The following is a 26,070-nucleotide window of genomic DNA, read 5'->3' as shown; positions in this document are numbered from 1 at the left end:
AGTCTCCCCATAATTTGTTAAATAAATTGGTTTCCAGTAACAGAAGGCAAATTGATTGCGAATGACTTTGAAACCGCTCCTTTATTTAGTTGATAAAAGCACCGCCGCAAGCGTAGGCGCTTTGGTTGTTCTTCGAAACAAGCTCCACTCCTTTTTTTGGGATTATGATGTCTGAATTTTTTAGACACGTGATTTGTGAAAATTGTTTTTCAAGCACGTTTTATATGTCACGTGGGTGTGGAAATAGCGTTGGAAGTTATAAAATCGGAGGATTATTTGCACACGATTATTGTTTTGGGTAGGCTTTATATGGAGTTTGTGGGGATTTCCGGCACGCACCTTTCAAAGTGGTGGCTAATGCAGAAGAATTGAGTTGGGGGCGATAAACTCTGCTTTCATTTTTTAAGAACACCAATTTTGTACAAAACTAAAATTGTTATGACTGCATTACATGACAAAACCGATCAACCCAGTTTCAGTGGACAAAAACCAATTAAAATCTTAATTGCAAACGGCCCTGTACAACATTGAGCAGGAAAACTGTTATAGGGGTAGTCCATATTGATTGCGTTTATGTTCGTTTTAATGACGTAATAACACCTTGACCTAATTTGGCTGAAGAACTCTACTTTTCACCTGAGTATAATTCATTTTCATCATGGAGGTACAGGATTTTGACCTTTGGTACTATGAAATAGGTGTGCACTTCCCCAGGGAGGAGTAAAATGAAGACTCTGAGGAATCTCATGCAGACAATATTTAAATCACCTGTGTGAAAATATTTAACGACTTTACTTTATCTTTCCAAAAATGTGCAAAATACATTTTAAAAATTTCCTGTTTCCAAATTTTGCAGTTTGTTCGGAATTCCCATCGATTATGTGGGTTTAATGGGGCCATTGCCACATGGTTGGCGTTGACAAAATATTAAATATTATACCCATGTTAGGTGAATCCTGCTGTTCTTCAGTGATTCATTTTGCTTTTTATCATGTCGCTACCTTCGTATTCCAAGTATAGAACGATTGTCATTTCGCGCGATGGAATTGTCTATTGACACATTATTGGGGGCATTGTTCGAATAAGCGGAGCCTTTGAACTACCGAGTTATTAATAATTGCTGCGTGTTGGGGTTGAGGATTATCGAAATCCGTCTATGAAGTCCTATAGGAAAGTTAATGGATTTTTTTTATTACTTCGTGGCGAGCGAGTTTCGGTGTTTGGGAACGTTTTTAAAAATATTGGTAATCATGTTTTGAATTAAGTACAATAAAGCAATTAAAAAAGCTTTGTGGAAGTTGTGAAGGTACTAAATTTAAGACTTGACATTGGACTGTGCCACTAAATTTAGATAGAAAAGTAACCAAGCAGTAAACATGTAGAATGCCTTAGTGAATTTGTATCGATGATATGCTCGAGGACAGGAAAACATTTTTCCAAAAATCTTTATGTAAACAACGTTTCCATGCCAATTTATGCGCAAAAAAATTGAATTTTTTTGCCATTAAACTGTCCGCCAACACTAGTGTTCCGGCCCAAAATCGCTATTAATTATGATGCCATACAAATTATTTTTTTTTTGTACATGTAGAGGAAACGGATTGCTTCAAATTAAGGTAATCAGTTTTAATCTAGTGCTAACCATACGTGATTTAAACGCGAAAAACTACGTTTTTTAAAAATCAAAATCGAGAAATCGGTGGCAAACTATGTTTCTTTTATTGCCAAAAGTATGAAAATGATATAAAAATGTGAATTAAAAAATGTGGTAACGAGATATTTAATAATTCTTAAAAATAATTTTTATTTACAATTGCTTCCGAACTGCAATAATTATAATTATTGTGTTTTTAGAAAGCAAATGTTCTAGTAATGTCATCAAAAAGCATGTTGGTATTACCTTTGTCACTAAGCGCTAAATGTCAAAACTATTTCAAAAACCAAAAAGAATCAATTGAACCGCCCCAGATGAAATATCTACTTTATTGTGGGGAAAGAATTTACTACATTTGCATCGATTTGCGATAAATTTTAAAAGTGAAAACTTTACGAAAGGCACAAGGACGCATCAAAGCCCGAAAACTTAAAAAATCAAACTAAATTTTACTTCATGTACTTTTGATAGAAAACAAACCCTCTCAGTTTCATGCAAAAACCAATTATTCCACACCAAATACTCACAAAGATTTCTTTATTTGTACTTCCCGGTATCATTTGTCAGCATTTCTAATTGCTTTCAATTTAGAAGGCTTTCTCAATGTTTACAGTACATTCAGACGTTGGATTAAACAAACGAAAAATAGACATTTGCAAACCAACAAATAAATTACGTAAGTGCCTTTTGCTCAAGCCGATTTCGATTAAATCATTGGTGCACTGAAATAGTGTTCAATAGTGTAAACCTACACAAACCGATTGTCTCTCTTCCAATTAATTTCTATTCAAGTTCAAGAACAGTGTTACCGCACCATGGAACCATTCAAACAATCAACCCACCGACCCATTGGTGACAACTGTATATTTACTAATCAAATTTGCAAACCAACATGAATCATGGGCTTATTACACAAGTAAATAAATTGAATTTCGACATGGGAGAGCAACATCCATCCCACTTTTATTCCTAAATGACTCAGTTGGGCATTATATAATCAGATTTGAATTATTAAACGGAAACATCGTACGTTGAAGGTTTTTTACGATGAAATTACCGTAATAGTAGCGAAGAACATGTTATTATCTCAACGTGAACATCTCCACTGTTTTCAGATCAGAGATGGTTTAATTACTCGGCGAATTTCACTTTAATGGTTCGAATTAACCGGCACGAAATTCGGAGGTTTGATAATTAGGGAATTTCTCCGGATTGTGTTTGAATTAATTCGATTTAACACGACAATTAAAGTACGCAACTGAAGAAAGTCATGTGAGAGAATTTGGAGGTATGCAATTGTTTGGTTGTTTTGCTTCCGTAAAGGTAGCATTGACCATGAAATAGTCTTTCCGTTCGTAGGCTGGCGGTGGAGGCTGAGTGATAGGCGGATTCTTAATTAAAATGAAAGAGAAATTATCCCATAAGTGTTTACGGAACAATAGTGACGTGATTTACCTATATCATATGTCTTTTCCCACGGTTGTTGATCTCTCTGATATTTAGAGAAAATCTGCAGTTTTGAAAAATTTTTAACGATGTGGTGATAACTCGGCCTAGTTCTGGAAGCGACAATATTGAAACCTGATCTCTTGGTGGGATTTCTGCGCAATCAGTTGCATCCTCACGTTATGACGCTATGAGAACTATAATTTGCATCTAAATTACCAAGTTATTCCTATGCAATATCAAAGTAATCATCAGAAATCCCGATCTGGATTATCTTAATCAACTTTCACGAATTCCTCATTTTTATGTTTTTTTTTTCTCAGTAGCCAATGGAGCGAAACAAGGGAAACGCACTTATTTTTTAATTAGTGACAGGTGGGTCTGTTTAAAAAGTAAAGAATCAAATACTTTGTTTGGGAATTTTATAGCGATATTGTAATGGAGAATCTGAGAACGCCTTGGGCGACGCAGTTCTTATGCATAACATTAAAAGATGTATTTCAGAAGAGACATAGTAACCTACTAAAGGAAAACCCACGAAAAAATACGAATTTCTTTTGTGTTTATGAGATAATATAGCGATGTTCTGGTTTGGGAACTAATTGCCTAAAATTAAATTTTTTAGGACTTTAAGAAAGGTTTCGATATTTGTTGCCAGATAATTAAACTTGAATTACTTGTTTAATAGCTATTTATTTGAGAAGGATATTCATAATGAACGAGGACGTTACTTGTTAACGTCCGAGTTTTTTATGAATTAGTTAATATCCGTAGTAAATACAAAGCTTTATCGAAACATGTACGAATGAGGCAATGCTACCACCCAACAGTTCTGCAAATTTCCAATTTTTGACTTAATTTTTGAACGCGTTGAACAGCGAGAAAAGCATTTCCCAAGATATTTTATGTTACAGTTAATATAATTAAATGGAAATCTTCGGATTTTGGTCTTCGATGTTGCTTTAATTTTCGAAAATACATTGAATATTATGAATTAAGGGCCACTATGCTATTATGAAACGGTAACTATGCTATTATGAAGCAGTAACTATGTTATTATGAATTATTTCTATCATCTCTATTATGAAGTTCTTTACATGTAAGCATAGAAACGTATTAGATACATCTTAATGTTCATGTTTCGATAAATAAATTTTAAACAATAATTTGTGGGAATTAATTTAGAAACCTTTACTCAAAAATTTTTATAAAGCAAAAATTTTGACATTGTATTAGATATAAATGCATACCGATACCTTTATTATTAATACTGTATAATTTATCAAAATATTTAGATTTTTAGGTGCTTCATGCTCCCAGTATTTAATTGAACGTAATTTAATTACTAATTAATAAGTAATTACGTAATTACATAGAACTAAGATAGGTACCCTTGCTGATTATAAAAAACTGAGACAATTTCTTAATGTAAATCAGACTACAGAACTGTCATTTAAAATGACAATGTCAAACTTTGAACCAAATGCCAATTTACGCAGCATAAATTACTAGTTCAGATTTATACGCTATTTAAATTTGTCTCAGCTTTTTTGAGCAGCAATGGTAATTAACAATAAATTGACTCGAGCTGGTGCAATTTGGCATTTTAGATTTTGCCGAAGAATATATCATAAAGTGCGGTAATTCTGGGACAGGCTGTATATAGGGTCATGACACATCAATACCTATATCTCACTACAGGTTGGTGGGGTGAGTTCCGCATATATACAGCTCGCGTCACCCTTGCAAATGTACTCGCTTCGGCGGTACATATACTAAAATTGGAACGATACAGAGAAGATTAGCATGGCCCCTGCGCAAGGATGACACGCAAAATCGTGAAGCGTTCCACATTTTTTGGAAAATTAAAAATCAAAATTTGTCTCTGAAATGGAAGAAACAACGTTGTTAATGTTCTAATTAGATAACCATTATTTATTATTTTGTAAAACAAAACACGCGTTAATTAGAGAGTTTATTAACCACCGTAGAGTATTAAAATAAGAAAACCTTTAGAAAAATCGATTTTGGGCCCTCATTGTTAGTTTTGCTTCAAACCTAAACACTGCAGCGCTCTAACTTTCACTTGACCGCTTTACGCTCTGAATACTAGATGTTAGCAGCACACTCTTTTCTATCCGGCTCCAACTTCTAAGCATTTCTTTCAGATGGCGCCGCCTCTTGTGAAATCAATTTGCCGGCCCCAGTTTAAATTGTCCGTAATTGTGAACAAATTTTTTATGAGTCATCACAATTCCGAACAATAGCGTATATGATATCAATAAAGCAAATGCCAAAATGGTTACTTCTTGGAGGTCTGTCTGCCGCCAGTCATGTCGCAATTTAATGCCGCACTATGTCAAAGGGTATCTATTTATTTGTGTGATGTAAAGGTGTGGTTGGACACCACTACACCCAGCATATTATTGCAAAACCGACGTTCTCTATCTAGTTATTACAATAGTGTTCTCATGGATTGTCACTAACGAACATGGCGCTTTTGGTTTATGGGTGTTGCGATAGTTTGCAACAATTAATTGTCTTGTATGCAATTATGCAGATGAATGTTATAATGGAGAGTTGTATACATCCGGTACTAATAAGGTTACAGAGAATACAGGACTAAATTTTCTGTGGAAATTGATGCTTGATGGAATCTAGAGGCTCTCGAGGGAGGCGAAATAGTTAATTGGGGATTTTATGGGGGTGGGACCTATCTAATAGATATGGTGTTTAGAGGGTTGTGCATAAATGAACTAATTAACGTTCATATTATCCATCTTTAGAAATCTCTAAGTGACTTGTTGATGAAGTTTTGTTCTGTGTAAATTAGAAATATAATTTTATGGGTTGCTTCTGTTATAGTCCCTCATTTTATAACAAAAGGAAAAAGGGAGCTTCAATAATAATTTATAGGCATATTAGAAGGTAATATTATAATACAGTGTTTTGAAAATAGACGGCACTCCGGAACTGCTAGCTTTGGGGACTAGTGCACGAGTTGAAAAATAATCAATAATCTATAAGCCGTATTAATAGTTTAATAATTAAAATGGTAAATTGGACAATACACAATCTGAAAACTTTTCGATCACTCGTTATAAGTTTTTGATTTCTTACACATTTTTAAATTCTCATTGTTTTCTTTTTTTTGCACTTACCTATGACATTAAACCAATTTCTTCAATTTTGTAAATGCTTTTACAAATGTGTGATTTTGTAATGGCTATTAGTGCCGACAATGAATTATTATTATTATTATTATTATTATTAGACAAATAAAATCTTTCTTTAGGAAGTCGACAGACTGGCCAGTTTACGCATTACCGTCTATTTGTGAAACATTCTGTTATGTAGGCTCATATTTTTCACTAATTTAATTGAATCTACACTTAATAATTTTGTCCTTTCTGCTGCCACAAAGACTTTTTAGTTATGTGTTTGTAACGACAGGCAGTTATAATTTTCAAGGTATAAGCAATTAACACTACATCAAATGTATAGCCGTATGAAAAAGAACGACCTGTTTGTTTTGTAGTTAATATTAGCACTAACAAACAAATCAACAGAAATTTCCAAATTTGCTAAAACACTGTATTTTTCATGTTTAATGGCTTGTTATTGTGATGTTTTACATGACAAGTAAGTCCTCGTTTTTTGTTTTGTTTAATAATAATGTCAAGATGTTTTCCTTGTTGGTAGAATAAAAATAACACTTGTAGTAGGTATATTTTTATTTTGTCTCTTTGGGTATTTGTATTTAGGTCAGCAGATTACAATATTATTTTTGATCCTACTTGCTACTCAGAATAAGAATGTAAAATAAATACATTTAGTCAAAACGCCGTGTATGGGTTTGAAATTAAAAATATGTGGGTGGCCCAAACTGCTTGTCAGACAAATTTTGATTGATTGATTGGCACAGCTACCAACTGCAAAAAAATTACCGAAAGGCATTTTAGTACTTTTGAAGTAGGTACCGTTTCACCGATTTGAAACTCTATTATCACTATTTTGTTTAGTTTGTAATTTCGCCTTAGGGTATATTTTTAAGTGAAATCAATATTACGCTATTCCATTCATGTATGTGAGTAAATTTTATAAATCTTATGCTACAAGAACAATGACCTACCTAACAAATTTCTCCTTAATTTTAGTGCTACATTGTAATGAATAATTGTCCACTTAATGGATATTAGGTAATTAAAAAGAAGAGTTACAACATGCATTATGTGCCCATCTATAAGAAGCACACACATGACGGTGTTTTATGACATCGGATTACAGTTTGTGGGTAATATTTGAGAGTTTAATAATAATGACACCATAATTGATTCTATACGCGCTTCTACACCATAAAATTATGTAGATGTGTCTAACGGGAGTATTGAAAATCGACTCTTGGTAGCTGAAGTTCATCAACTTTTAATTAATTCTGTCCCCATCTGTGCAAACTCGGCTCTTGGTGGTCTGTTTTCCATACACAAACAAGGGTGGCGGGAAATGAAAATACGTAAGGTCGGGGGAGAAGTTTATTCAATTTTAGGAAAGCCCACTTGTGAAAATGCAGAATTAGGGTGCAGTGGACTCGATTTAGATCGAGGTGATATGCAGCGAGCTGTGGAATCGTTAGTGGAATTTGAATTAATATTCACTCTTTACTTCTTGGTTTTCGGATCAGTGAGAAAGTTTACGAGAATTCACTGAGAATATTATAAATTTTAAAATACTGGAAAAATGAACTTTTTTTCGATTATTACTAAATAAGATTTAATACATAAAATATTTTTTTCGTGTTTCAATTTATTCTAATACAGAACCATCACTAAAAACTAACATTTTCGGTGACTGTTTTATTTTTAGATGCCATTCGTGTGATAAACACTCGTTTTTTGAACGTAGTAAAAGGGTTGCTATAAAACAATAGACAGTAACATCCAGTTAGAAAACAAAATACTCGAACCTTAGACAGGAGTGACAACTTACGTCATATAGTGAACAATAATTCTACAGTGTCAAATTTTGTGTTTAAGTATGATATTTTGCACGTATTTAAAGCCAGTAAAGTGAGAATTTCTGAGTTCAAATTAACAGGATTTAATCTGCTTAGAAGTTATAATCATGCCACGAGAATGAAAATAAGATAACTGTCAACAGTGTCAAATTTTTAAAGTTGACGTTTTTTAACATTAGTAGGGTTTACGTTCACCAAAAGGCGGCACATTTTCATTCGTTTTCATCGACCAGCTTCGATTTATATTCAGAAACACGGTATATCAGATTCTAGTGTTATAAAACTGTGTCGTAAAGAAAAAGCTTTCAGAAAGGTTTTAGTAGAAATAGAGCTTCTTTAGTGAATAACCCTTAATCATAAAGGTCTAAAAAGACTGTAAAATGACCGAAAGCCGGTTTAATTTTCGTTTAATGCCAAAGTCTGCAACATAAACCAGCTTTTTCTTTTTAGCAAGTCTGATGACGTTGAACACCTTAAAACTTTTAACATCTTCTTTTGCCAGCGGGCAGCGCAAGTAATCAAAGTCAAACTCCTTTTCTGCTTTTGAAACGAAGCCGTTTCCCATCAATAATCCTCCTGTTAGACCGGAACTTCCTTTTTTGCCCCAAACAGCCGCGTCCCCCAAGGCCGCGATTTTTCGTCTGTTTACACCAGTTCATTCATAGAAGTTCCTTGAGGGAGCGCAGGCTCTCTCCATAAACGTTTCCGACGCTTGCTCATAACGTCGCGGCGCCCGCCGTCGTCGAGTCTACTATCTTTCGTTCCTGTTCTAGTGCTTGAAAAATTCCGGGCAAAATTCGTACCCTCCGGAGAATGGCATGACCGAGACGTATTTAGGACGTTCAGGGTAGTTCACCCCTGTAGATAGCCTAGGGTATCTTCGCGTGTTGGGTAATGGGCGTGTTTCATTTGTGCAAAGTTGAATTGTGGTGTATGTGTCATGATGTGTTGCGTTTATTTGTGGATTCGAATTAGTGGACACATGGAATAGAAGAATCATTGATTTTACATTTTACATGATTATTTAAACTATGGTTGCATAGCAGTGGCCTAGATTTGTTTAACGAACAGGGGTCAATCAATTTCGTCTGGCCTATATCAAAGGGTCATCTGACTTTTGGATTAAGGGCGGAATTTTCGGGAGGGGAATAAAATTTATGTTAATTGTTCTTGGCGTCTTATTGTTGCGCAGTTTGCGTGAATGTTGGGACGGGAAGAAGTAAGGTTAGAATCCGGGATGTTTTACAAATGATTTATGGACCGCTTTACTCGTACGTACAAAGTTTGGTGCTGCAGCAGTTGTAATATATTGATAAAAAAAATGGAAAAAATCTAGCACTAAAAAGTGGCGGCATTTTGTGAAACTATGACCCCATATAGGGCAAATTCTTTACTATCTAACTGCCGTGTATAATACATGTTTGGTAAACTAAATTTTTTCAAATCGTTCCAGTTTCTGGCACAAAAGCAACTGAAATCATTGCATCCTTTGTGGAGGGCCGATTTCGTAGTCACAGCACATACCCAGTATTGTGAAAATTCGTATCTTTACCTACCCATAATTATGAATAAATTATTGAACTTTTTCGAATCGTGCACTTCTTATGCAAGTCTGTCAACATTTGGTGCTCCATACACTAACGCGTGTAATTAAAGCTTTCCCACATCGTCGGTAAAAACCATAATTAAAGTTATTGATTATCTCTAAACTTTATGATAGATATATGGGTCAATGAAAATTTTATGAACGCGTCAAAAGCACGTAAACATCTTGAATATTTCATAAAGAACGTACGCTAGCAAGATGCCATAAATAACGAAAAAGTATTTAAGTCGGTAAAATTAATCGAGGATTTCCTAATGACGCCTTGCTTACGAGACTTACTCATGTGGTAATAATTCACCAGCTATTGATATCCCTTAATTGCTCCGCCCCTTTGTAATCGACCCTAAACCGGCGTCCCAGCTGCGTTATTTTCCATTTAATGCACGATAGTCGATCCGTGTAATTGAGGAAAGACATTGAGGTCAAAGATGAGGACTTCTTTTGATATATTTGTTGTCGAACTTGGTGCGAAATTTATGTAATTTTTCCCCAGACAAAGCAATCCCCGTCACGCCATTAAGTCAGGTTACTCAACCACGTGTCCGGATTAGGTCACGTGAAGTATGCGAACCCGGGGGTTGTATAATTTATTCGGAATTGTTGAAACATTGTATCGAGCGACCTACCTTTGTACAAGTGTGAGTAATGCGGTCAAAAGTGCGCGTGTTAGATCAATATAGTCGGTAAAGGCGATCGCGGCCACTGATGATGCAATTAATTGCACGTTTTTTTCGGTAGAATGTTATTCATTGGAGCGGAAATAAAAAGGAGAGTGTGCCATTTGGCGTCGGGACGCTGCAGACACGTGGGATTTGTTTACGCTGATGCGTCCCTATCATGATCAGGAGGAACAGAAAGGTAAATGCATGACATCTGGTTTTTAATGTTGTTTTCTTTTTCATAACGGAATGACGCTAGGCCGGACGCTGAATAAATAATATTTTTGATGGGATTATTTTGGGAACGCGGAGGAAGGGGTACCTATTAACCCATTCTTCCTCTTCCGAACGTTTCGTCAAAAGAGAGAGGAATCGGATTATTTCTAATAATTTTTTAAGTTTATCGCACTGCTTTTACCTACTCAGAGAAACACCTGTCCAATCTTAAATTATTCTTGTGGATATGACTATCACTGCATTATTGTGATTTCACACTTTTTCCTTACATGTATGAAACTATTATTATGAATATGAAATTGCCAATGAAAAACTGCAGTCCAATTTGCTAGTCCTCAGTAAATGAAATCGTAAAGAAAATTGTCATATGATCACCACCAGTTTAGCGGTGTGTATTTTCCTATTAATAAATTAATGAATAAATTAAGTGGTGTAAAATAACTAATTATTACAATTTCCAATAATGGTAAAAGTTAGAAATTCTAAGAAAATTTAACATGTGTTTAGTTGATTAGTTATTTACCTACCAATTTGAGTAAAAGTCGTTTAAACAACTATCAGAAATGTAAGGTTGGTTCATTTAATTCCCAACAGACTGCTTGAAAAATAGGCTCGTTGTACGCCACTGCGTCCCCATCAAAAGCTCAGACGGTTCCCATCCGTCATATTTCCATGTGTGCTTTTAGCTCGATTACATTTACCAACTTGCGAAAATCAGATAAATGGAGTCGCACGCTTTCAGTACTGAAAAGCACACACCACAACTTTGCAGGTTGTAAAAGAACGATCGTTTCTACCTCTAATAATACACATGAAGCCTTGCATGGAATACATAATCAAAGTCCAAGGTTAACACTAGCTCAAGGGTTGATGGGAAGTTTAGATACTATTCCATCGACCGCTCTTGCTGGTGAAAACTGGAGATGTCACCGAATCTTTAAAACATTATGAACCATGACAAAGACTGCAATATTCATTTAAAGTCTTAGGTGATTGGTAATGGGTTTGACACCGTAAACACTACGTAAACACTTCCATTAGCATATCGCAAGACTCTTGGAGGGAATTTATGGAAAGTCATCACACGATCGATGCCCAACCCTTATCAGGTTATGAAGGGCCGGAATTTACTCGTTGTTGCGAGATTCCTCCCTTAATTTCTGTTAAGCGAAGCTTTCATCGATTTTAGATTATAACCGTGTATTGTAATTTGCATAATACGGATGCAAAGAAAATTGAAGAGAATGCACCGCAATTGCTGCAGGCGGAACATTTCTGCGGAGGGAATGACAAAAGCCTTTGTCACTGAGGTTATTTCTAGAGATACTGTTATTTTTTGCTGCAAGCCAAATGTATTCTAAACAAAGAAATTTAATACAAGCAGCAGAAGTCTGAATGTCTATTTTTCTTTTTATCTGTTTTGTTTAGATTTTTCTTTCTTCTCTGGATCATCAAAAATATTGATGATTTTTTTTGCAAAAATGTAGATGGAATACAATCAAAAAGAAGAAAAAAGAAGTCTTGAAAATTTAGTAGTAGAGTATCGAAACTCCAAACCAATTTGCCATGTGGTAGAAATGCCTCCTTAATTCTAAAATTTCTCTTTTAAAGATGAGCCAATATTAAAAAAACATGATAAAATCTTTATCTCTTCACATAAATCATATTTATTATTGTTTTCTCTAACAATAGAGAAATCATTCATAACTACAGCCAAAATAATATACGTATACAGTATTATGTAGGTCTTATTTTCCTTGTTTAATAACACGTCTGTTGTTGTAGACGTGTGTTTTATGCTCTTTTTCTCTTCGCGTAATCCGGACAGCTTTACAATGAAATTCACGATGAGACTACTTTTGATGAAGCAACTCACAATGAAGCTGTTGTAAGTTGTACTTACATAATGAATTTTTAAATATTTGTTAAATAACAATAATTATAGGTTTTAAAAACTAATTCATTGTGCGGAGCTGCCGGCTATATTACAATTTTTAAGTCCATGATATATCATGTTCTTTCCATTTGGTGGGATGTCAGTCAAAACGACGAACTCTCATCAGCCAACGATCACTCCTCTCTGAGAAAATCCACGTGTGGAATCGATATCTATTTTATATAATTTTCTGTTGTTTTGAAAGAATTGCGCTAGCCCAATCATCTCGATTTCCAAAGCCCATCCCAGCTGGAGGTGTTTTTGGAAAGTGTACCAAATCCGAAATTAACGATTGTGCAATTGTAATCGTCTGAAAAATGACCAGAATGCACAATAAACAATCAAAAGTCCACGTGTTGGTCGAAAGACCGAATCAAGACTTTCTTTTTATCTTCAATCGGCTTGTCGTTAATTTGTTGCCTGCCAAGGTTACAATTAGTGGAACCATTATAATTCCAGAGACCAGTGCTTTTACTCAACTCCGTGTCATGTAATTTTCATAATCATTTCGATGGGTTATTACCTGATTAGATTCATGGGCACTGGTTAGAATATGAAATTATCATCTCTGATGGTAATCGGAGATGGGTGCTGCGCTGGGATCAACACAGATTGGAGATGAGATTTTTTCGTCGGATTTCCGGAGATTTTGCTACCCCTAGATCGTTGGTAATTGTTATTTATGACATGCATCCCCTTTAGAATTGTGAATGTGATGCATGGATGCATTCGTGTTTGTGGGGTTTGAGCCTAATTCGATTCTGGGGAAACCAATATGCAACATATTGGGGATCCCAACGATATGCTTGGAGTTTTAAGCGAAGTTATTTGGAACCACAGTGGCGTGGCATTTGCGGAAATGGGTTCCGTCCTGAGTTTAATATAAACAAATGACAGTCGCTGGTTTTAGAAGAAGGGGCCCAAGACAAATAAATAATTATAGACATTCACGATTTATGATCTGCTGAAATGTCGCTAATCTCTGTAATAACATTAATATTTTCTTTAATAACTAGCGATGTCTTGTAATTTGCAATTCGATAAACAGTGTTGCGGCGAATACAAAACGATCTTGAAGAAAAATGCTAATTGCATAAACACAGAAAGCCGAGTTACGTTTTCTAATGTTTCTCACTTCCAATCATAATTGTATAATTTGTTACCTCGAGGGGAGTACACCTCGCCATCATGCAACATTATAATAAGAAAGTTAGCGTAATGATATGTACAAGTTTTAAGTGACTTCAAGACCATTACTATTGAGAGCTCACGCACGATTCTGTTCCGGAAGTTTACAATTCCGTTACGGAATGTTTGCACATTACCATAAAACACCTCTTCTGGCAATGATAAATTCACAAATTTGGCAAACTAAATAATTGGGTTTTTTTTATTTTGGTCTCTGGAGAAAAACGGCCACCGCAAACTCATTTGGAAGTCGTCAAAACTTCACAAAAATTATTCATTACCGTGTCTGGGAAGTGCCAATATTTTTCAATTTATGGTTGGTTCTCAAACATGACTTAATACTTCTCGAAACTATCGCGCGCCATTTAACGATTTTCGTTAATTGCGAAAGCAGATGAAGTTCCTTTCAAACGGTTAGATTTATGACAGTGGTGGAGTGCTGTAAAACATGCTGACATTTCGCGATTTTTCCAAGACAAATTCTGAAAGTCATCGATTGAAATAATGACAATTTAACCTTCGCATCGTAAATTTGTGGGATTTATGATGTATTTTATGACGATTTATTGTGGCGATTCATAGTAAATTATCAAATAGAAAAATATGAATGTGATGTGATGTGCATGTAGATACCTGACCTTCCATGCTCATAAATTGTTAGGAGTTCTAATGAACACATTGTAATTAAAAATATTCCCTAATATGACCTCTCGCCTTCGGACCGAATCTATCAGTTCATCTGATGCAATTCTTTTTAAATCTTTCCCGGAATTAAAATAAAACTTGCTACTGAGCTTGTCATTCTCACGTCTGTCTCAACATTGTCTTTTTTACAAATTCGTTCGATACTTCTTCAGTGCTTTCACTTGTAATCATATTAGTACATGGTCCCATCAATCAACGATTTTTTTTTCAACAACTAACACCATCAATTACTTGTGTTCAAAGAGACCATTATACTTCTATCGTTTGGACAATCTTAATAGACCTTTTGTGAAGTTATTAAAGATCATTTATTTACATGTTATTGTTCACGTCGACGAAGAAAAAAAAAGAAATTTGTTTTCACAGTGTTTGCTAATGATGAATTTGATAGAATAATAAAACTGTCAGTAACAGAAATTAAATTGATTTGTTGGTAAAACTTTCAAATTTAATTATCGTTGAGTTGCTGATGTGACATCCATCGTACAATTATTTCCGCGAAAGCTTTCAAAAATTTGTGTTTTCAATTTGACGCCGGTCACTGTAAACTAACCTTCATTCTGTTTTAATTTGTATATTTTTCCCTTCATTTGATTTATGCTTGATGTGAGCTATCAAATAAACTACCAGCTCGTTCTCCATTATTTGCAAAGATTCTTTAGATATTTATGGTGTATTTAGTTCAACAGAGCGTAACAATTTTTATCTTTTGGTAAAAGCAAGCACCTATCCTTTGACAGTCTATTGAATCGTGTGAACAAATTATATCAACAAATCACTTTGTATTGTTTTCTGTGGTGGATTTATCTAGATAATTGGTCATGGTAGATAAATTTTCCGTCAACTCTTTATGTTTAGTAGATGGCTCTTGATTAGGCAATCATATTTTCTAGTGTCGTGCTTCTGTTTTCGATGACTGGACCACACTGTTGTGTTGCCTGAGGCTGTTGCTTAAAAATATGATTAAATAATTAATTTATAAAATTAAACCAGCGGCTTCTATTTACATAATTGCCAAATTCAATTTATTATCTTTCGTGAAATATTTTAATGTGCGCATATTTTAAATTTATAGTCGGTTAATTACCATCATGATTTATTAAATAGGCTCATGATACGTATAGATAAAAGAGTTTGTTTTGATCGACATAAAAAATTCAATAAAAAACAGAAGGAGAAAGAGTGTTAGTAAATCAAGTAGAACAAGAAGAAATAGAAGATGAATAAAATAAAATTTTACTGTCATCAAAAAATAACATGTGATTATTTTATTTTGCGATCTAGGCATCGATGAGATTTTGCTTCAAGTCATGTCTGAGAATTACTTTAACAAATTGGACATAATCTCAAATTTACGCTTTATGGAAAAAACTTTCTGCTGTTCTAAACTGCTGCTCAAAGTGTTTTAATGACTGACTGGATGTAACAATGGCTATTTCATGACGATTTATTAGAGTATCACCACTTTCAAAGTTTGTCGCCTTTTCCAAGTTCTAACCCGAAACTGTCAAAACTGTAAGCAGGAGACCTACGTTAATTTGGGTAAAAGCCGCCTGAATAACTAAATAAAATGATCACTCCATATTTACTTACTAAAATGTTGGAAAAATCAAGTTTATCATTATTTCTTAAAAAAAGTCGTGCTTCGTACTCTGATGCAGATCATTAACATCCGAAAATTCTGGTCTGGAATTATAGAAATGTCAAAAAAAGTTATGTGAAGACTACGAAATTTAATTGTTGTGAGAAAGGAGATGAAAAAGAAATTATTGTTCTTAAAAAATCTCTAAAATTTGCCGGGAACTTGCTCGCGATAGGACCAAGGAAATTGGCAAGAAATACATAGAGGAAAAGGTCCAAATATCAATTATGGTCTAAAATCCGACTAGCAAAGTTGGAGGTACAAAAAAAAGCTGTCACGGTAGGCCGACAAATTATTAAATATATATATATATATATATATTTATAGTATAAACTTTCGTTAAAGCTTATAATCTTGTTGGAAACTAGAGAGCAGAAACAAGTAATTTGTCGACTATCCTAAATTTTCCAAAAGTAAATTAACAATTCATAACAGATGAACATACTTAATTCATTCTGTTACGGGAAGCGGTTTGATAAATTGATTATTATTTGTTCATGTCTACCGACATGTAACTTGCAATCTAGTTTCTCTAAATGTTTGTTACAATAAAAGATTAAATAGACTACATTAAACTTCCAGAACTTTTCTCTTTGATTCTTATTATTTACACGATCGCAATCAAATTTCCTTGCAGTTGCTGAAACAAAACGAAACAAAACGTAAGAGGACATGAATAGTTGCGCATAATAAACACGCAACCAGTTCCTGCATTTTCCAGAACGAAATGCGAATCAACACTCGTAATATTCATGTAAACGACGTAAGATATCTTGCTAGGCTATTAATTCCACGTAGGTGTTGTGTACAGGTACTCAAAATATTCGAAATCAATCTGGAACTTTTGAATTTTTTCGACCAACTGCCATTACTGTGTTCATTGTCACGTTTTACGACGTCTAACCAGTAGGTGTGTGTTATTTCCAAGAAATATCGCAAGCATTGTTATAACCCAAGCATTTTGCTTCATTAATTTCAAAACTACCTGGTTTTAAGACCGAAGCGAATCGAGCAAGGCTTTTTGGAAAAAGTTCTTGAGAAATAATGCGCCTTGCAAACATTTGATCTGGACTAGAGATAGCGGTATTTCTTTCATTCTAGGAGCAAATGAAAGCGAAGTCGAGGAAGTTTTTCTACTCGCACTTACTGACAGTAATAGGATAAATGTCAGTCACTGCTGTTTCGTTTCGTTTGGCAAACAGATAAAACGCGTTTAACACAATTTCCGTGGAATTGTTTATTTTTCGATTGTTACGCATTATAATGTGTGTGCAGATTTCTAAGTGAGAGTTGGAGTAAGTTAGCTTCGAAAGAACTTAATTGTGAAAAAAAAAGACTGCGGGAGGCGGTATTATGAGAATTATGAAATGATTAGGTTGTAAATATCAATGTTTATATTAACGCGAACGCTAATTAGCGATTAAGACGTTTTTGTCGGCACACCAAAGAGAACTTCATTATTTATTGCAATTTCAAGCTTTTCAAGAAAGACATGTCACATAAGCTTTAAAACCACAAAAAAACCTCTTCGGCTTCCGGTGAAAATATAATTTATTCACAATATGTTGATAGCAGATTAATGGATTTTCAGCACTAAATAGCTAGATCTACAGCATTTTGCTTTATTTAAGGAATGAATTATTTAGTTCTTTGTATGTTTTGTACTTTTCTTGTCAGAACTAATAAAAATGTAAGCAGTTAATTACTCTCCAAGCTCTACCTAACAGCAACTGAAGCTTAATAGATTGGATTTAACCTTGCTGCCTAACGATATCCACTTCTTCCTTTTGGTTGCTGGAAAATCGGTACACCGATGATTTATTACATTGCAAAGAAATTTATTACTTATACTACACTCATAAGAACTAAAATAAACCGTGTTTATCATCATCACGTGATAAAAACACTATAAAATATTACAGGATCTCGTCTATAGCGAGATTAGGTACGTGGGTGGTACTGTTTACGTTGCAAACGATCAAACGACATTCCAATCGACATAAATCGACAACGATGCCTCACAAACATATATTGACAATCTGAAATATGATGCGCCATTGTTTCTCTCCACTTTAATACAAGAAGTCGATTTCTATTTATAACGTTTCTATTAGTAGGACGTGGGATTCACTTCTTCTGTTCCGGATCAGCACCCGGTATTGACTTGCACCACAACCGGACATTATTATAGGAACATAAACAATAAGGTTTTGTACACACAGCTGAACGGAAAATTATCGGTTTGGATTCAGTGAAACTGATAATTTTCATGGCTTTGCTTGGCACGATTGTTTTGTTATTTACATGTGGAAGTTATCGCGGAATTATTAATGGTCAGGAACTTTACAAAAGAACGATGTGGAGGCTATGGCGTGGCTAAAAGGCGAGAGTTGCCTAATGCAAACGACCTAGCTAAACTAGTTGTAAAAATATTTTTTTCAGTACCACCACGTCGTTTTTTAGGTCTTGGTCGGAAGCATAGCTACAATCTGCTGATTAGCAGTTGTTCCAGTTGTTGTGGTCAGAACTGTGATCTCCCCAATATTACTACATAATTGAATCAATTCTGAGCCATGAACTTAATGTAACGTTAATCTGAGGTTCCAACGGTAAATTCGCAAGTTCAAGAAAAAATATCAAAACCATCTTATATAAGATCCAATTTGAGTTTGCGGTTACAAAATTACACACTCATATAGTGACTTAGTGTGAGTGGAGGAGCTAAAATGTTAATTGTTTCAGTTATTATCTTAAAAACCATAATTGGTTAATAACCATAAACGTATATCTTCAAAGGTTATCATATACATACTTTGAAAGTAAAACCTAAGTCCTTAACGAGTCTTTGTTTTTTTTTAGGTGACCCCCACCGGTCGCCACGTCCGTACCTACGACGAGGAGTCGTGGAAGCCAACCCCTGACGACTCCAAATCCGAAGACCTTTCCCGAGCCAGCGAAACGCGCCAAAGCACAACCAAACGTGTCAAAAAGTACCTAAAAAAGTGCAAAAATGCCCTCAGAAGTACCACCACCGGTGATAGTCACACCGAAGAAGCGTCTTCCACTTCTTCGTGGTACTTGGACGAGTTCGTCAATGAAAGTGAGATCCATGAACTTGATGATATCTACGAAGACGCACAAGTTGGAATTATTAACAATGGTGAAGTCTATCAAGTGGCCAACCTTGTGGACGTTAAAAAAAATGAGAAAGAAGTGGTGGTTGACATCGCCGATTCCTCTCCTCCTTTGACACCAGAGCAAGAGAAGGTTGACGGAAATGAGGGCGATGTTAATAACGCGGAGGGGGAGAAGCCACAGGCGATGGTGAGTGATTTAATTGGTTTAGGGTTGAGCTTTGTTCTCGTCGTTTCCTCTTAATATTAAAGGGTAAAGGTGACCTAAATACCTTTTCGGAATTCAAATTCGTTGCTACGGAACTAACTGAGTGATAAAGTTTGGAGACAGATGGAGAGTTAATAGAATTTGATCCAAGTTTCGAGTTAGAAGTGTTTGTATTTGTTTATATTCATAGCTTCATTAGACTAAGGATAAATATTACGTGATGGGAGCCACAGGCGATAATCTGACACCTCATTTTATAGTTTAACCACAGAAAAGTATGGATCAAGATAATAAAGAAATGAAGCTATAAATTAATTGAATGTGATGTTATCGTGTTCTTCACATTTCTAAACTAAACGTACACAGCTTATAAGTGACTAATAGCTATTTATTTTATTGTCGTTGCTATCTCTACGAGAAACAAACATAATTAAAAAGATCTTTTTCTTACACGCTATAAAGAAATATGAGCGGTTATTACCCGTATACAGAAAGTTTTTGATCGTATTTAAACATAATAATGTTATAATAATATATTCAGTTTCACTCTTGCACTGCCTTATTATTTTATTACTCTGCTTTAGCGTTGGTTACACATATTTTATTACCGACTCATGAACATCTCTTACACATATTTTATTGCTCTTTTACGTATGCAAGCTTGCAAATATTTGCAAATTCTAATTTTATTTTCTTTATTTTGGTTGGAAACTGTATACTTTATATTGTACATACAATTTATAGTGCTTTTTAATAATGGGTTAAATCTTTATACAGATTTGCAATAAATATGAACGGAAAATTTTACAAATTTCCGTAATTAAATCAAAATTTGCTAAAATGTTCTGAAGGAAAAGCGTTTTATCTTATGCTTGTTGTCCTTGATCTAATGATTTTCTTCCTCTTCTATGTTTTAGATTCTCTTCCAAAAGAAAAGTCATAATAATAACTTAAAGTTTATTATTTTCTTTCTTTCTGACTGGTAATAAAAACACTAATAAACAATAGGCTGCTTTTCAATGTAATTTTATCACGTCTGACATTTTTGCAAAAAGTATTAAAAAAAAAGAAAAACAAAATGACGTTATTTTACTATACTCGTGAAAAAAGACTTATGGAGGCAACAATTCTAAACCAAAATTTTGAAACAAAAATTTTCTAGCTCAAAAAATTATCGGATTACGACAAAAAAACGGTAGCCAATTCGGAACCTAAACAGAATTTGAAAATCGGTAACTATGGTAACTATTGTTCATTGGTCAGGAGAACATTACACTCTCGTTGCCTAGGAAATTGGGATGCCGTTTATTTCATCTCGAGAATAAGCTTTCAGGATTGCTTATTAATTTTTTATCCATTTTATCTGAAATATTATTAAACTTAATCAATTTTTACTTTCAAATTAACCATCTGTATTGCTGTCGGCACCCTCCCTTGCTTTTTGGGTCATGAGTTCTGAGACACCCTGTATATTCAGAATTAAAAAATATGTTTTTTAAATACAGAAATATTTTTTTTTTTTAAATTATATTGTTTCTGGCGCCATCTATGGCATTTTAATTTTAATATTTATATCAAAATGGAGTTCAAATAAAAGAGTCTTACCAAAGAAAGAACTTAAAATAATGAACACTGTGTAATTATTGGCACTGAGATAATACTATCGCGGAATCAAAATTTCGAACATCACTTTTTGACATGACAATGTGAAGCAAGCTTAATTGTCATTGTGACTGACATAAAAAGTAAATTTCTGACAATTGCTGTGCCGTTTATAAATTTTAAGGTTATAAAGACAAAGGACAGTTTACAATTTTTAAACATCAATCAATTTGATGTTCGAAATTTTGATTCCGCGATAGTAAACTTTTTTTTTCAAACGTTATAAAAGTGACACATTATCTAGTTTGATTGTCAGGGTAAAAGTTTCACTTATGTGCTTAAGCAGAACACATGCTTGGGCTCTGATTCTGCATGAATTTAATGTTTTTAAAGTAAAATAGACTAATTTTCTACCGTTTTGCAAAAAAATTGTATATGCCATTCAGAGCAAAAAAGGGTTTTGTGTGCTTCGCCTGTTAATGTCTGCCTCACTACGTTTGTACACAAAGTTTCATTTTTGCTCTTAAAGATATAATGTACTATTGCTGTTTTCTGATTTGAATTTCTTGAAAAAAAAGTTTTTCGGATTTAAGTAGTTTCATGATGGAACATGAAACCTTGTAAACTAGTGAAATTGATTGATTTGCTTAATAAGCTCTGGCCCTTTGGGCATCAGGTTTCTGACGTAATTCGGCTGGTTAGATCCAAAAATGTAACCGTCGCGAGGCCGCCCGGATCGTTCGTGTCGCCGTTTCTTTCCGGGAGCGTGACAGAGGTAACAACAAGTAAGCGAGGACAAAGAGAAATTCTTGAAATATACGATACATCGTCGGTAATAAAGTGAAGTTGCAAAACGAAATTTGAAATTCGCAACGTTAGCAGGAAGAGTATTCGCCATTATGCGGGCATTTAGGAAGCGGTCGTGCAGTGGCGTTGTAATAATATTTACATATACGCGTTAATTCCTATCGCTTCCAACGAACCATCCAACATGTGTTTGCTGAAAAGGTTTTCAGTTTGTTTTCAGGTCGTTGTCGTCCGGTTGAACGGCTTCATGAAAGGTCTTTACGAAATCAATTACGTTCAACGACGCCTTTCGGCGCGTTTATCTTCTTGTTGGATTGGTGATTGAGGCAACTTGTGAAATGTGACAGCGCTGACAACGTTCCAACACTCGGATGAAATAACGAGGTTACCTCTTCCCGATGACAAAAATTATGTGTACCTTACAGGTTCGTTAGTACAGCTGTTGCTGACGGGTTCAGCTTGTATGAATCGGTTTATCTTATCAGCGTGCGAACTTTTCAATGGAGACGTGCTGTGGTCATTTTGCGAAACGTTCAATGTGAAAGGATGTCGATGTTGTGGAGGTAAAATTTTAATCTGACACTGAGCAAACAGGGAACGATCGATCGATTTCATTAAGGTTGGTCTGTATTAAAGAGCACAAAAGCCGACACTTTGATGATATCTACTAGGAAGTTTTGACATGTGTTTCCATTTACCTGGTTTTTATACGTCAAGACACGCTTTTTCCAGACTAAAGAACTTGTCAGCTGTAACTTCTTTACTACGCTTTTATCTTTCCTCGGCAACGGGATAGCTTTCATGAAAATTTTGTTAATGGTCAAGATGGAATAAGCACTAACTTGTAGAATAAAGTATCTTCAAAGCCATAACACCAGTCTGGTAAAACAGTATTGGTAATTGGCCCTTTTCATTCAAAGGAACAGAGTTATTAGTCAGTTTCATCTTTGTGTTCATTTTTATGTGGTAAGATCACCATAACCAAAGGTCGTAATTTTTTGCAAACTCACATATCATGTTTTTATGTTCTCGGTGTGTAATAGAAGTCTTACTTTTTTTATTTAGCACTGCAACTTGCAGATGCCGATACCAGTTATAGTTCAGCCACGTTCGTCTGAGCCACCATAAAATCATAAACATTTGCGGGCGACCGCAACGGGACAGCTCGTGGTATTTTCAGATTTACGATGACGACCAGACAGCTGGCCTGTTTGGGGATGATTCTTATACTGCAGGGTGCTTTGTTAAATAAAGATCAGGTAGATATTTTAAATATTTGCAGATTGGGTTGTAATAAAAATTCTGTATTACTCAAATGAAAATTTAATCCTCCACCTCGCTTTCGCTATCATCACTTTCATCGTTTACATGTACAATAATTTCAGGAAATTGTGCTTCTGACAGATAACTATTTTCTATATTAACAACATGGTTGCATTACCTTGAATAAATTTGGAGCAGTTGAGTAAAAAAACTCCAAAGAGTTGGCTTTAAGCTTCTAACATGATGCGGTAGCTTAGTTCCTTTATTATAGAAACCTAAAATCGTTTGTTTTTTATCTAATGGGGATTATTTTTCTCTGTCTTAAAGAAAAAGTAAAGAGTAATAAATAACGTTATTTAACTCATTTTTGACAAAAATTTGAGATTGACTCTTATGCTCATAAGGTACCGAGATGTTCAGGTACATTCATAAACCCAAAGAAGATAATTAGGGATCGTTAAATGTCATTTAAAAAAATATTAGGGAGTGAAAGTTAAATCAGTGGTGGAAATGCTCGTTACATTCAAATTACTTCGGGGTGCTACCCCCCACTAAACTTTTACATTTTCGTATCTTTGCGTTACAACTTTACTTAGTTCGTTGATTTGTTCTTGAACCGATCAGAGTTTAGTTTTTCTTGAACACAGCTATCTTGACTAACTTTAAATACAAAATGTGGCGTCCATGGGGTGAAGTCAGTGTTTCTGCAAATATGCAGAATAATGAAATTGACGAAAATTTACCAGGTTAGTACTGTTAAAAATGTTAAATTCAAGTTATACTAATTTTACTTTTTGTTTCACTACAGAACGTGCGTCCACTAATAAGCGTTATTGCCTAAATTGCAAAGTAATGCTTCGCAATTTCCACCAAAAGTTAATAGAAAAGGAATGTCCCACTCCCTTAAAGGTTGTAGCCGAAATGACGGGTACTCCATATTCGACTCTTAAAAGGATTATTGGAACTCCAGAAGAAGAGCTGTCCAGGAGGCTGGCTCAGAAGAGAAACTCCGTTGTCGCTTCGTTAGACGAACCAACGAAAGACCAACTGAGAGCAATTGTTTACAGTTTCTACAAAAAAAAACAAGTGCCTACGTTAGATGAAATCTTGCGAAAGGTCCAACAAGAAGACTGTTATCCTGCTATGAAGAAGGAGACACTTAGGAAGTGTTTAAAACTCATTGGTTTTAAACATAAAATCATCAACAAAAGGACAGCAATTATGGAGTCTCCAAGGCTTGTACCATGGCGAACGGAATTTATTTCAAAAATCCGGAAATATCGTGAGGAAGGTCGGAATATCGTTTATTTAGACGAAACGTGGTTCGACACTCACGATGTTTTAAAAAAAGGATGGGTTGACGATTCCAGAAGTTGTTGTCTGGATACACCGGTTGCGAGGGGAAAGCGAATAATAATCTTACACGCAGGAGGAAGTGACGGATGGGTACCTAACTGCTTACTACTTTCGGCAAAAAATATTCAAAACTGTTCTGCCGATTATCATCAAGATATGGAGCATGGGATGTTCGAAGAGTGGTTTGAAAACAAACTTTTAGCCAACATTCCGCTCAATTCCGTCATTGTGATGGATAATGCGTCCTACCACTCGAAGCAGGACAAGAAAATTCCCACAAAAAGTTCCAGAAAAGCCGAGATTTTGGATTTTTTGCGGGAAAATAATCTGGAAATACCTGTAAAGAACACAAAGAAAATCCTGCTGCAAATAATCGCAGATAGCTCAAGCATCGACAAGAGTAAGCAGTATAATGTAGATCTTATTGCCAAGGATCGTGGTCATGACGTTTTGCGATTACCGCCTTATTATTGCGTTCTAAATCCCATAGAGCTAATATGGAGTCAGCTTAAACATGGTGTACGTAAAGGGAATGCAACACCCAGTTTAGGTGCAAGTGTTGTGGACCTCATTAGGGCCAAATGTAAAACAATAGATAGTTTACTTTGGAAAAGTTGCGTCAACCATGTTGTTAATATAGAAAATAGTTATCTGTCAGAAGCACAATTTCCTGAAATTATTGTACATGTAAACGATGAAAGTGATGATAGCGAAAGCGAGGTGGAGGATTAAATTTTCATTTGAGTAATACAGAATTTTTATTACAACCCAATCTGCAAATATTTAAAATATCTACCTGATCTTTATTTAACAAAGCACCCTGCAATATAAGAATCATCCCCAAACAGGCCAGCTGTCTGGTCGTCATCGTAAATCTGAAAATACCACGAGCTGTCCCGTTGCGGTCGCCCGCAAATGTTTATGATTTTATGGTGGCTCAGACGAACGTGGCTGAACTATACAAGTCCCTACTTTGTTGCACAAAGATATAAAACGTCAATAATGCATTTTACGACCGGAAATCACCCCGTAATTCAAATCTTGTACAAGTTAACCAATCGTTGATCGCCTACATGCACCTACAGTGCCCCAAAACAAAAAACTTTGAAGATCTTCAAACTAAGTTATAATTACTAACATCTCTACACTTCAGTCTGTAGGAGGCGTGGTCCAAATTGACATTTTGAGGCTTGTATTGGAATGCACCCAATTTGCGTAATAACTCGAATTATTAATGTTTTATTCATGAGGTAATAAATTTCGTGCGGATGGCATAAATAAAACCGAAACGGGACCCCTTATTTCGGGTCAGAGCATTCTCAATTATTGGCGATAGAGATCGTCATTTGCACCTTATTATGGCGGCTTGAGGGCTTCCATGCCTTGTCGAGATGCGTGTTTGCATGTAGGTGGACCAATAATCAGCTGTCAGATATGAACATGTATTTCGGTTGTATTTTACATACCCTGCCAGGTGGTAATTTTCGTAACTTTTGACTTGGACAAGCAAAAAAAGAGGGTTTTACATAATTTATGGGCGACGATGTCGTAGGGGTTAAACACGCCCAGGTGATGAGGTACAGCTGTGACTCAAGGCTAGGTGGTGCGAGTCT

General features: G+C 35.1%; 1 protein-coding gene and 1 non-coding gene across 7 annotated transcripts in view; both read left to right on the top strand.

Annotated features, from left to right (window-relative positions):
- LOC148178350 (uncharacterized) overlaps positions 1-26,070 on the top strand; it is a 152,872-nt gene that overhangs the window by 49,123 nt on the left and 77,679 nt on the right. For 5 of the 6 annotated variants that reach the window (XM_088031359.1, XM_088031364.1, XM_088031363.1 and 2 more), the window contains exon 2: positions 18,947-19,411. In XM_088031359.1, coding sequence (XP_087887485.1) covers positions 18,947-19,411 — 465 coding nt within the window. Of the gene's footprint in view, positions 1-8,844; positions 9,339-10,458; positions 10,579-18,946; positions 19,412-26,070 lie in introns of those variants that run through there. The other variant, XM_088031362.1, reaches the window with a different exon arrangement.
- On the top strand, positions 4,852-4,958 carry LOC148178352 (U6 spliceosomal RNA). Its single transcript, XR_015769725.1, has one exon. It is a non-coding gene; the product is annotated as a U6 spliceosomal RNA (small nuclear RNA).

This window comes from Gnatocerus cornutus, chromosome 2 (genome assembly GCF_029298725.1).
Source record: "Gnatocerus cornutus isolate USDA-ARS CGAHR chromosome 2, icGnaCorn1.1, whole genome shotgun sequence".
Taxonomy (NCBI): domain Eukaryota; kingdom Metazoa; phylum Arthropoda; class Insecta; order Coleoptera; family Tenebrionidae; genus Gnatocerus; species Gnatocerus cornutus.
Note: the sequence above shows the minus strand (reverse complement) of the source record. Positions and strands in the feature narration are given on the sequence as shown.